Source organism: Crocodylus porosus, unplaced genomic scaffold, assembly GCF_001723895.1.
Source record: "Crocodylus porosus isolate Cpor-Errol unplaced genomic scaffold, CroPor_comp1, whole genome shotgun sequence".
Classification (NCBI taxonomy): domain Eukaryota; kingdom Metazoa; phylum Chordata; order Crocodylia; family Crocodylidae; genus Crocodylus; species Crocodylus porosus.
The window spans coordinates 50,955,626-50,968,631 of record NW_017728948.1 but is presented as its reverse complement, the minus strand read 5'-3'; the positions used below and the strand labels follow the sequence as shown (position 1 = coordinate 50,968,631).

At 41.5% G+C, this 13,006-nt stretch overlaps 1 protein-coding gene across 3 annotated transcripts in view; it reads left to right on the top strand.

Moving 5' to 3' along the window:
• The window catches only part of CORIN (corin, serine peptidase), a 236,358-nt gene that overhangs the window by 148,216 nt on the left and 75,136 nt on the right, over nucleotides 1–13,006 (top strand). For 2 of the 3 annotated variants that reach the window (XM_019553230.1, XM_019553232.1), the window contains one exon: nucleotides 4,501–4,602. The exons of the other annotated variant lie outside the window; for it this stretch is intronic. In XM_019553230.1, coding sequence (XP_019408775.1) covers nucleotides 4,501–4,602 — 102 coding nt within the window. The remainder of the gene's footprint in view (nucleotides 1–4,500; nucleotides 4,603–13,006) is intronic. 3 annotated transcript variants of the gene reach the window in all.

The following is a 13,006-nucleotide window of genomic DNA, read 5'->3' as shown; positions in this document are numbered from 1 at the left end:
GGGCTCAGCCTGTCAGCCTGGGGCTGCTCTGACCCAGCTCAATGTGCTGCAGCAGGGCTAGCTGGGGCACGAGGGTGCTTCAGTGGAGGCTAGCTGGCAAGCAACCCTCCCACACTGAAGCAGCCTCGTGCTCCAGCCAGTCCCGTTATCATCTACATGTGCATTGCAGCTGAGTAAATAATGCTGCTGCAGGATAGTACTTGTATTGACAAGTACTATTCTATAGTGGCGTTTATTAATTTACTACAGCTGCATAGGGCCGCACTGGTAGTTCCTCACGTTTTACTGCAGAGTTAACTCAGCAGTAAATGTCTCATGTAGACGTGCCCCATGTAAGTTATACGGGTGTATAATTACTCCACATTTTCTAAGGAGTACTTATCTCCCAGACTGGAGTGTCTTATATTGGTTATAAGGGTTTGTGCTTTCTGGCAGAGGGCACGGTAGATATGCACCTTATAGATTTACTGAATAAGATGGATAGAGAACATAAGCTTTTGTGAACTCAAACTCACTTCAACAGATGCTATGAAAGGACAAGTGTGGAGCAGTGTATAAAGCTGAGTGAGTGATTTGAATACAAATGGTGGTAGAGAAAGAGGGAAGGAGCAGTGCTGGGAGAGGCAAACAAGCAAAAGGCCATAAATGTAAGTGGCCATTGCATAAAACACTTATATTCTTTGAAACAGAGACTGGGATCCAAGTCTTCCCTCTTCTAGGTAGCTGCTTTAATCACTGGGCTAGAAGGTTCCTTTCCCTTGTCTGCTGAATCCTGAAGTTTTTGCAAAGTGGCACAGCTTCAAGAAGAGAAAAGAATATTGCCACCCCAGGACAATACAGCCGTCTGGCTAGGAGTTCTTCTGGGAGGGACACGTGGATTTAAATCCCCTCAGGCTAAGGATCTCACTTATTCTAGGCAACAGCTGTAACTACTAAGTTACTAGATAAACACCACTTCCAGACATGTTTGTAAGTGACATGCACAGTGGCAGCCGTGGTTTGTGCTGAACTAAATCCTGTAAGTGTGTGTTGGGAGTGCACTGAACATGTCTGTTAGATTGTGCCCCTCATGGTAGCTATAAAATGCTGAATTTAAGGATCACAATTAGGTATTGGGACATTCCATATTGCCCCACCAAGACAGAGGCAGAAGCATAACCTTACCAGCAAATGCTTAAAGTCATATGGTATTAGATAAGACTTCTGTGCATAGCACTCTTATCCTTAAGCAGATTCCACTTATATCTCTCTTTAGGTGACAAAGTCCTTTCATAGGCATGCATCCTAGAACTATTTTTTAAATGAAGCCTTCAATTATATAGCAGGAGTAGATCCAGAAGGGGTGCACTTGCACCAGCCTTTGATTCCTGTTCTACCCATGTTTAAAACCAACTGCCTGGCAGTGGTAGTAGCATTTCTAGTTAGGCAGCACTGAGGGAGTCAATACATTTCATGGTTCATTATAACCTACTTGATCCCTTCCAACCTCTTCATTCCACAGGTGTTAACGGCTCTCTCTTCTTTTTAATGATCTTGATGTTCCACCAATCAAGCTATCCCTTGTTCTGCAATTCTGCTGTGTGCTAGCTGTTCCTGGTAATGAAGGTCCTATTTCACAGGCTTGCAGATTGTTTTTAACTTATTCCAATGAAGTTATACTTATTCTTCCTTCAGTCTTTAACTGACTAATAGTGCCCATTGCCCCTAATGTATTAGTGAAGCTTCTAGTTTAATTTTAACTAGAGAAAAATAAGAGTTGTTTTATATGTGATTATGGACCTCACCATCTGCACCCTCCTTTTCAAAATTCTAGATCCACCCATGTTTTATAGCAATATCATGCAGAAACTTCTTCAGAGGAACGATGGTATAACCATCTTTTTGTGTATAATTACATCATGTGGGGCTGTAAGCAACTACAATTGTATTGAACGTAAAACGTATTTTTATTTAAGGAAGCTTTTATACAGTGCAAGGAGTCTATGCTCACCTAACAGAGGCAGTCAGATTGGTGCTTAAAATTAAATGGGTTGTTGGTTTAGCTGCAAACAGAGCACATACGTGAAATCAGAATAGAAATGTGAGGGAGAGCTGCCAGTACCTTGCTACTTCATCCATATGCTCTACCACTGAATATTGTCTTACCATGTTGCTGAATGAAGAAAACAGTCCCTTTCCTTACATAACTTAAGGAAATGTAATTATGGCATAGGTTGACATTACTGCTGGCATTTTTTGTGCAAATGGAAATCCAGTACAGAAGTACCTACAACTGAGTTTATAATCCTTTCTGAAGATATGTCAGAGTGTGTTTAGAGGGATTCAGAATAGTTTATGATATGATTAGAAAGAATTTGTCCTATACAACAGATGGAATGTTCTAAAAACTTGAGAAAAAGTCTTCTGCTGGGTGGTGGGTAGGAGGTGTCAAGATAAGACTTTAGACCATGTTTTAATTCACAGATATTTGATAACTTCCAAAGGCTTTCCCACCCTGTGAGTTTCCTTTTAGAATTAAGTGTGCTTGTAAAATAAGACAGGCAAGGAAAGTTGCATTCTATAACTGGATTGTTTTCTATAACTGTGCACCATATCATACTCTAGAACCAGGGGCAAAGATATAAAAGATATCTCTCTTGCTTCAGTATCTATCATGAAGTGAACTTTCAAAAGGGATGAACAGATACCAACAATCTAGCTACCTCATTGGCAAGATGCTTAACTTCATACTGGAGCAAAGGGTGTTCCTGTACTGTGTATGTGTTGGGTACAATGGGGTTGTGATGACTGATAAATGTCTATGGAAATAATTCAAAATTCCCCCAAATCAAGAACAGCTAACCCAATTACCTTCGCAAGATAGCTAAAGATGTAAAATAGGGGACTTTCACTGCCAGTCCAGACCTGTGTTATTAGGAGAAGTGTTAATGGTTTGGGGAGGAGGTACACCTCAATTAAATGGAAGGGGAAGCATAATTGACTGACCAATGTACTTGACAGAAGTTTTTTGATGACATATTAGCATTGGCTTTTTAATAGCTGACTCTAGACTGCTGGACTTTTTCACCAGACAATACAGGGAAATGAAGCTTCAGGCAAAACTTCTACAATTCTTTTATTAGAATGTGTTTTATTGTCTGTTAATAAAAAGCAAACCAGCTGAACACCTGTACACAATAATTTCAGTAGGCTTTTTTGCTTTGATATTCAGGAAGGGAGAAGACTTTTTTTTAATCCAACTTTCATGTTCTTGCTTACTCACCACAAACAGTTCCAGGAGCGACTTGCAGCATTCCTTGCTCACCAGCCAGAATACAGAATATTGGGTCGTATTTACACGTGCTGGAGGGACGGGGGTAGGGCACTTTAATTAGGGTGGCTCCAAAACCCACCCTAATTAAAATGTCCTCAGCATCTTGTGTATGGATGCAAGCCAAAACTCTGGCTTGCATCCATAGATGCTTCTCAAGCAAATCCCAGGACATCATTCTCCCCTTGTACTCAGCCTTGGTGAGGCCGCAGCTGGAGTACTGCATCCAGTTCTGGGCTCCACAATTCAAAAAGGATGTGGAGAAGCTTGAGAGAGTCCAGAGAAGAGCCACGTGCATGATCAGAGGTCAGGAAAACAGACCTTATGATGACAGGCTGAGAGCCATGGGACTCTTTAGCCTGGAATAGTGTAGGCTCAGGGGTGGTCTGATGGCCACCTATAAGTTTATCAGGGGTGACCACCAGTATCTGGGGGAACGTTTGTTCACCAGAGCGCCCCAAGGGATGATGAGATTGAACGGTCATAAACTACTATAAGACCGTTTCAGACTGGACGTAAGGAAGAATTTCTTTGCTGTTTGAGCTCCCAGGGTCTGGAATAGCCTGCCAGCAGAGGTGGTTCAAGCACCTACATTGAACACCTTCAAGAGCAAATTGGATGCTTATCTTGTTGGGATCCTATGACCCCAGCTGACTTCCTGCTCTTTGGGCGGGGGGCTGGACTCAATGATCTTCCTAGGTCCCTTCCATCCCTAACATCTATAAAATCTATGAAATCTATTTAGTGTCCCACACTTCAAAATGGCAGCCAAGGCTCTTTAACTAAAACTTATTCGACTAATTGAGTCTGCTCCAAGTAATTGAGTCCACTTTGATCCAGTGTAATTACATTTGTGCATTGAAGCAGCATCTCCACATGCCTACAGGCACCCTGAATGCTTAAATTGAATACCTTGGAGTAAGAAAAGGGAAAGAAGCAGGAAGGAAATGATAACATGACATTTTTTTTTGTTCTTAAAAGCATTATCTGTATTTGCCAGTGCAAACTTTGTACACTGTAATTACCACAGGGAATAATTTTAGTACTGGAAATGTGGATGATACCTAGCAATTAGTGCTTGTTCCATTATCTGAGGGAGCTGGCAACATTCGTGACCATCTTCTCACCACTACATTATCATTTATTCACTAACTCATGACAGTTAATAAGCTTGTATTTATTTTCTTCAGGTCAAACTCCTTGTCAGGAAGGAGACCAGAGATGTACTTCCTGTCCTGATTCTTGTGGCATCTCTTCCCTCTGTGAGATGAGGAACAGCCAGACAAACTGTAGTAAGTTTGGCCTGTGCTTCACACCATTGTCCTAGAGTACACTTCCAGTAGTTTTCCCTTTCATTGCCTTTATGATGATGCACTGCAGGATACAGAAAAGAGTATTTTCATTCATTCTTACTTGTTTCATGTCTAATATTTAAGTTTTGAAATGGTTTTGATTAGACCAAACCAGAAACAAATGTGTCATCCCAGTTCGTGACTAAAAATGTAACTGTACTAGCATACTCAAGGACTCTTGAACCTAAAGATTTTTTTTCCCACACATATTTTCTTTGCTCTGTTCTTAGTTTGTGGTGACTATTGCAGTACTTTATAGTGCAGTGAAAGAGTATTAAATATATGCACAAATGAAATAAAATGATCCATGTGTAAACTGCTGGCCTATTTCTCCCAACCCCAGGAGGAATGACACCATGCCTTGAGTCTAGATTGGGTCCTTTTCCTCCTTGTTATTCAAGCTGATAAAGTTATTTTCCTGGCCAAAAGAGTCTGGTGGGGCCTAGAGATCCTTTTTCTAGTATATTTTCCTCTCTTGCTGTACCCTGCTCCAGGGTCTGGCAGGCATTCACTTGAGTTGTCGTCAAGACGTTCACTTGTGCCACTTGTTGTGTTTTGTAATTCCTTGAACAGTTGTTGCTGGGAGATTGTTAATCAGTTATTGGTGTGCCTGGCCTGCTACCTGTGATTGTATGACTAATGAATCCAAACTGGTCCCCACTGATAAAATGCAGCTAGTCATACTATAGCAGTAAATGAATGATGGGCTCATATAACAGTTCCCCCAGGCATAAATTAAAATAGGGTGAGTGGGGTGTGCCTGTAAGAGTCTTTTTCAGATACTGTGGGTAAGAAAAAATTTAGAAGAAAGGCTGAAAATGTGGACCTAGCTTCTGCTCCCTCTCCGACTCCCGTTAAGCAGGCATTCCCTGTCCCTCACAGACACCTCAGCATTAGCTAGCAGGCCATGTGCTGGCTACCTCCAAGCTGTGGCACATGGAACAGAGGCAGAATCAACAGCCAGGTGGTAATGTCCCTCTGTTTTCTTAATAGACTGATAAACGCTGAGTTAAAGGGTGATAAACATTCCCTGCTGGGCTGTTCAGAGGGACATGCGCGCACACACACACACACACACGTGCGCACCCCCCATCACAGTGTATTTCCAGGGCCTGGCCATGCCCCACTCAGCTTATCTATGTGCAAAGGAAGGGAGGGCTGCTCTAGCAATTCAAAAAGGATGTGGAGAAGCTTGAGAGAGTCCAGAGAAGAGCCACGTGCATGATCAGAGGTCAGGAAAACAGACCTTACGACGACAGGCTGAGATCTATGAGGCTCTTTAGCCTGGAAAAGTGCAGGCTCAAGGGTGATCTGATGGCCACCTATAAGTTTATCGGGGGTGACCACCAGTATCTGGGGGAACGTTTGTTCATTAGAGCACCCCAAGGGATGACGAGGTCGAATGGTCATAAACTACTACGAGACCATTTCAGGCTGGACATAAGGAAGAATTTCTTTACTGTCCGAGCCCCCAAGGTCTGGAACAGCCTGCCATCAGAGGTGGTTCAAGCACCTACATTGAACACCTTCAAGAGCAAATTGGATGCTTATCTTGCTGGGATCCTATGACCCCAGCTGACTTCCTGCCCTTCGGGCGGGGGGGCTTGACTGGATGATCTTCTGAGGTCCCTTCCAGCCCTGAAGCCTATGAAATCTATGAAACAGATGCACACACTGCACACCCCTGCTTTGCCTCAGCGTGCTAGCCAGGGGCTGGTGTCTTGCAACACTCCCACCCATTGAGCAGCAAGCAAGGAAAAGCCTGTGCAGGCAGGGTGGGGTTTAAACCCCTCTCTAATCTGAGCATTCTTCTGGGGCCTGGCCACACCCCCCTCAGCTCAGCAGTATAAAAGGGAAGGGAGGGCTGCTCTAGCACCGCTCAGTTTTTAGCCTGAGCCAGTGCAGGTATGTGCCTGAATTTCCTCAGTCCAGAGTGGGTGTCTGTGCAGTTCCAAACTAGTTCAGTGTAGCCAAGTTAGACTAACCTTCAAAGATTGAATCAATTCAGGCTCAGGCTTTTTGAATGTCTGTCCGTAGCCATAGGGAATCCAATCCCATGTGAGCTATTATATAGCTTTTCTATCTTCCCTTTTCTCCTGCTATCAGTTTTTATATGTAAGGTGATTAATCTTCTGTTCCCTCCTGGCACCTGTGGTGGTGTGTGTTGGCTTGTTTTTTAATCTGTGCCTTTTGATTATTCAAGGTGCCAAGTGTCCTTCACATCCCTGGAAGATGATAGGAATTGCAGTTATTCAGCACTCCCCAAGACTAGGCTTTAATGAATAACTATATTCTAGTGACTTTGGCAGGTCATATAGGACAAAGTCAGGGGATGTAGAAATGTCAGTTTCAATTCTTAATCCAGAATTGCTAGAACATAATTAGGCTGCTTGCAGATGTTGAAAAAACAAAACAAAAGGGCACTTTACTTTAAACTCCGCATGCTCCCAAGCCCAGCGCATGCCCAGAAGAGGCGGTATGTTAGTTGGACTCAGCTTGCGCAACATCAGTATAGGTTGGGAGCTTCAGCAGGGTTTTTCTTGGTGCTTTTATCTCATAGCTGATTGAATCAACTATTGGATAAAAGCACGAAAAAGTCTCCGCTGAAGCGCCCAATCTATACAAATGCTGTGGAGCCAGGTTAAAGTAACATGCTGCTTGTTCCGGGTAAAGCTTGTTTTTCTTTTTTTTACAGCAGCAAGCAGCCTAAGCAGTGTTTGCTAGATAGCCTGAGAGAGCATTACTGATTGATAATTGACTATTTTATTCTATATGAAACGTGTCCTTAATGCCATAAGTGATTAGAAGTAATAGAAGTGTATCTTTCTTTCTTTCTTTCTTTTTTTAATGTCTGGTATGGACCAAATCCAGCATCCACCAGTAGAGCGAAAGATTTTTAGAGCTGGTCTGAAAGTGGGAGGGGGAGGTAGCTGACAAATGACAAAGGATTTTTTATCAAAAGAGTGCAGTAGTACTGCCACAATGTCTCATGTGCCTATTATCCTCTAAAAACTGTGCTACTTGGTCAGACTATATTTTCTATGATGGACCCATGCTGAGAGGAAGTAATGCATCATGGGAAATTTGCTCCAGTCCAAGGCCTTTGGATCATAATAGAGAAAGGGACCATGAGGCATTGCATTAACTTTACTAAATCAAACTGTTCTTGTTTTGGCCATATCCCCACTTCCAGTTGATCTCCACGGAGATTTGTGGATGCTAAGGTCTGAAAAAAGGCAGTCCCTAAATTAGTTTTTCCCTCGTTTAGATAGATTTGAAGAATGTCATTTGCTCTTTGATGGCCAGCTCCTGTAAGCACTCACTCAACATTACCTATTTGAGCAGTTCCATTCAGGTTATTTGCATGCATAAATGTTTGCAGGATTGAATAATTGTGATATGTGAAGAAAGGCTGAAGTCCGAAGAGGAATGATCGGTCCCAGGTTAGGATGGCATAGTTGCAGTGGTCCCTGCTCTCCAGTTACTGGTGTTGGTCGCCTCAGTGCCAATGACCCTGTGTCTGAGCGAAGATACTACCTACTGAAACCCAAATCTTTTTACTTCAGCTTTATTGAGTTTAGTCATAGTTGATTTAAGGCGATCTGTCATTTCCCCGCTGCTATTTCACTCATCAGGAACCTTAAAACTTTGATGTGCTATGGCTGAAAAAGTTTCAGATGTTACATGTAAGACCCTTGTTATAAGTTCTATATTTGAGCATCTGCAAATTGAATCAGTATGATGTTTTTGCATTGTATTATTCAATGCATTGTATTATTCAAGTTCAATTTTAAGGGATATAGTTATCACCACTGCATGAAACATATCTGACCTGTTGTGACAAGATCAACCATGGGCTCACTGCCAACCACTGCTGGATCCCTATCTTCATTTGGCTGTTGGCCTCATCAGGCAAAGCACCACCTGCATCAGTCTTACCCAGAATGAACAAGAATGCACTTGTAGCAGATTCCCAAAGGAACCTCATATCAGGCTTGCCTTTCCTCTGGTAGCTGTGACAGGTGGCCATTTCTTAAGTACATGACAGTTAATACATAACAACAAGTAGTCCCATGTCTCTGGGACAGCCAGAACTCTCTTCCTCGCACATCATAAGAGCTGGAAGCCTGCCCATTTTCCTGGCCAATATCCAATCCAGCCATGTTTTCTGCTCTTAACCCTGCCCTTCAAGCCCCCTTTTGCAGATGTAGCAGAATGGGGCTAATGAGACCTGCAGAAGCTTGTTACCCTTTCCTGCCAATGTGGTGTCTACCCCATTACACACCTATATGATGACTCTGGAAAATACCAAAAGCAAAGGCTACATTACTGCTCAGTGGAGAGTGGTTTCCAATGGAAACTGATAGTTGAAAAAATTCTTATTCTTTATCAGAAGACACCCAAGTCCATTTTCTTTTTTTTCTCACAAGAGACACTTCAATGCTAGAGTAGCTTGTTGATTACAGTGCTCACTTGGGAACCCGAAAGCTTGCTTAAAAATTGTTCTCTTACTATTTAGTTGGTCTAATAAAAGATATCAGATTTACCCATAGAACCTTGTCCACTTGGGCTAAGTAGCTTAAGTCCCTGATCTGAATTAGGCTACTTTGTGGTGGATCTCTCACTATCTTGTTTAATGAATGCAAAATGAAAGCTTCAATGGGAGAGTCTGAGAGAGACTCCTCCAGAAAGGCCTCATGGTAAAAGCACTGACTTGGATTAAAGGAGATTTGGGTTAATGTCCAGCTCTATCTGAATCAGACCTGGGACTATACCTTAATTTTGCATATCCCAACTGAATGCTCTACCTACTGGAACACTGACTATTTTCTTTTGCTGGACAATTCCTGATCAGGCCTGGGGTGTGTTTTATATCATTTCCCTCCAGGCACCATAAATTCCAATCAGTTTGTTCTCCTGTCATAATATAGCCACGAGGCACAATTTTTTGTGGGTGCATCTTTTATTGAACCAACTTCATGGCTGGGATAGACAAAGGTAAGCTTTCTGGTGTGGTACTTTTTGTGTGGCTTCTCTGTCCATACCATCTGAAAGGCCTGAGGAAGGGTGCTGTGATACTTGGAAACTTGCCTTTGTCCATCTCAACCATGCAGTTGGTTCAGTAAAAGGTATCACCCACAAGAATTCTTGCCTTGTATATCTCCTGGACCATCATAGCAATAACATCACCTCAACACCAGCATAATATAGCCATGCCATTTTATAATTATAGTGCAAATGTTAGATGTGTTTCCACAGAGACTGTGTTTGAAGGAACTCACAGAGATGCTACATTCATATAACAATAGTGTAAGAGTGATGTAGCTGTAAGAGTCCAGAAATTTGCAAGAGGCAAGGATTGCTTGCTGTGATATCTTTAATTGGACTGTCTGTGTAGTTGCGATAAAGTTAAATTAGCTTTCTAACTAAGACATTCTTCCTCAGGTTCCTGAATACAGGAAGTTAGTCTTCACTTGCTTCACTTTTTATGATATTGGGTCTTTTCAGTTTATAATTTTAATTTCTTCCAACAACATGAAAACCAACAGGATTTACATATGTGTAAAGAGAAGATGGATAGAATCCTATAGTACAATATGAATATGCTATACTAACCATTACCCTAGATTTAATTTGTATTGCATAAAATTTTAGAGGGCACATACCAGTGTATACTTGCCACCTACCTGCATATGTCTGTAGGTTTTGTCACAAAGAATCCCAGACTCATACAAAGCTTCATACAAAGCTTAGTACATCATGTATATGGATAAGGAATAAGTGAAGAAAAGTTCACGTACTGCAACTAAATGAATACATTCAATTGAGTGGTCAGGGGTTGGAATATGTTTTGGGAAAGTCCACTTTCTGAGAGAGATGGGGCACTGTCAGTCATAGAAAGTGTGGAGGTAGGTTATTGAGGGGAGTGGGAAATAAGTAATTTGGGGTGTGTGGAGGGGAGGAGATTGTGAACAACCATGTGGATGGGGGATGTGTACTTGGAGTTTTGTAGTCAGAGACCTCCTCTACACATGACATGTATCATGCAATTACTGGGTTAATTTCTCACTTAGTTTAAACTGGCTACACATGCAAATTAGCTATTGCACCGTAAGAAGGTCCAACCAGTTATAAAGTTAGAGCTGGAAAATATGCACTAGATTTATAGCTGGTTTCTGTCCAGCTTTAATTTGCATGTGTTAAAAAAAAAAAAAAAAAAAGGTGCCCTGCCAGTTGATGGGTCTCCCAGTTGCAGGGGTGCACCAAGTGTTATCACAGGTGGGAGTCCTGTAAGCACATGTGTCATTGCCACGGATGGGAGTCTTGCCATCTGATGAGTTTTCCATCTGTTCAGCAGGAGTTGATGCAGGGGGAGTCCAGGATCATGATCTGGGCTCCTTCTACAACAGCAATAGTCATGGTAGTATCTGATGCTGGATCCCACAAAATCTCCTGCTTCCTGCCATGCAAATAACTGGTGAGATCTGTGTAGGGAGGTGGGCACAAGGAAACCGAAAATAGGGCAAGTGTGGGGAATGAGACAGAGGTAGGGAGAAAACTTTCAGTAGGTGAGAAGAGGCTGGCCACAGCTAATTATGATTAAGAATCAAGAACCATTTAAACTGTGAAGTGGTTTTTGAGCAAGTCAGTGATAGTAAAGACAGAATTGGCAGTTAGGTTATGGGGCGCATGAACATGAAAATAGCTTACCTCACAGTAACATCAACTATTGTAGTAACTGTTCATATTAATCATTTTATCCTATGAGAAATGCCAGGTAGCTCAACCTTTAGTGAAAGCAGAATAAATGACACTACATTAAGTGTTGGATAAATGCAAGCATGTGGCAATTACCATAGAACAGCTGATGCACTCTGAGTTCAACAAACTTTCTAGCTTACTTCACAGTAGTTTGTTCACACATCTATACCTTAATATAGATGTAGAGCAGAACCCAAGAAACACTTGTATGCACTTTTGTTATTCTGGGCCCTCCAGACTGGTTTTGATAAGTGTAGTATTAAATAGAAGCTGGACAGGGAACTGAATTTAGTTTCACTTTCTCTTCTTGGTAGTCTTATTATATGCTATGAATAGACATTATCAGAGAATATTGTACTGTTAATATTATATGATAAGAAAATCAAATATGATGGCTTGAGAGGTTTGTAGAGTGTGGTTTCATGTACTGATTACAATTCTAAGTCTGAGCTATGTTTAAACTTCTCCAGCATCATATTAGTTCAGCTGTAGTTGAGGATAAGAAATGAACCAAAATCTCCACATTTGCTATGTTACTGCTGAAATTTTAAGTATAACACATACAGTTATTTTTATCGTTCCAGTGTATTCTGTGTCAACATGAAAGCAAACAACTAGACTTGGCTAGAAATAGGTAGACTCTAAGAGCAACAACTCTGGATTCAGTGGCATGTAGTTAGGCATTTAAAAATACTGTTGACACATTCTAGTGTATACTGAAAGGAAGACATCTCAAATAGCATAGCATGCTCTAACATTAGGAATATTTTAGATTACACTTCATAACCCAACACCCATCATTTGATGAAAGCAGCGTGCCAAAGTTCAACTCACATGAAGAGAGAACAAGAAATGATCCTAGAAACACCTACTGCAAGCTGGCCCTTGGACCAGGCAAGATTGGTTAACTATGTTGATCAGTTGGTTAAGTCATGTGACTCTTCCTTCAAATCCCTCCTTAAGGCCCAGTTATATATCAAGCATCCCAATATATTGGCAACCAATAATAGCTATCCAGTTGGCTGGCTGAGCTGACCAATGTTATTAACACATTTGTTTTTAGAGAAGAGCAAAGTTCTTAAGTTTTGGATGAAAATTGATTTTTTTTTTAATGACTCTTTGTTCTTAATGAAAAAAATTCCATGCCTTTAAATATTATTGGATACAATTATATAAATTTGATTCAACTCTAAATGAAGAAAATAATGCAAGCTGAATTTTTTTAAAATTTTCTTTTAGTTTTGAAAATCAGTTTTTTTTGGACTTATAAGAAAAAACAAAACTGTGGAGTTCTCTGGACATTTAAATGGGAGATATTTATATTTCAACCAGTCTCAGTTGTTTCATAGTTTGTAGGGTCGGAAAGGACCTGAGCAGATCATCAAGTCTGACCCCCTGCCATGGCAGGAAAGAACACTGGTGATTGTCTAGCCTTGTCTTAAAGACCCCCAAGGTAGAAGCCAGCACCACTTCGCTTGGAAGTTGTTTCCAGATCCTAGCCGCCCTGACAGTGAAGTAGCGCCTCCTGATGTCTAATCTGAATTTACCCTCTGCCAGCTTGTGACCATTATTTCTAGTCACT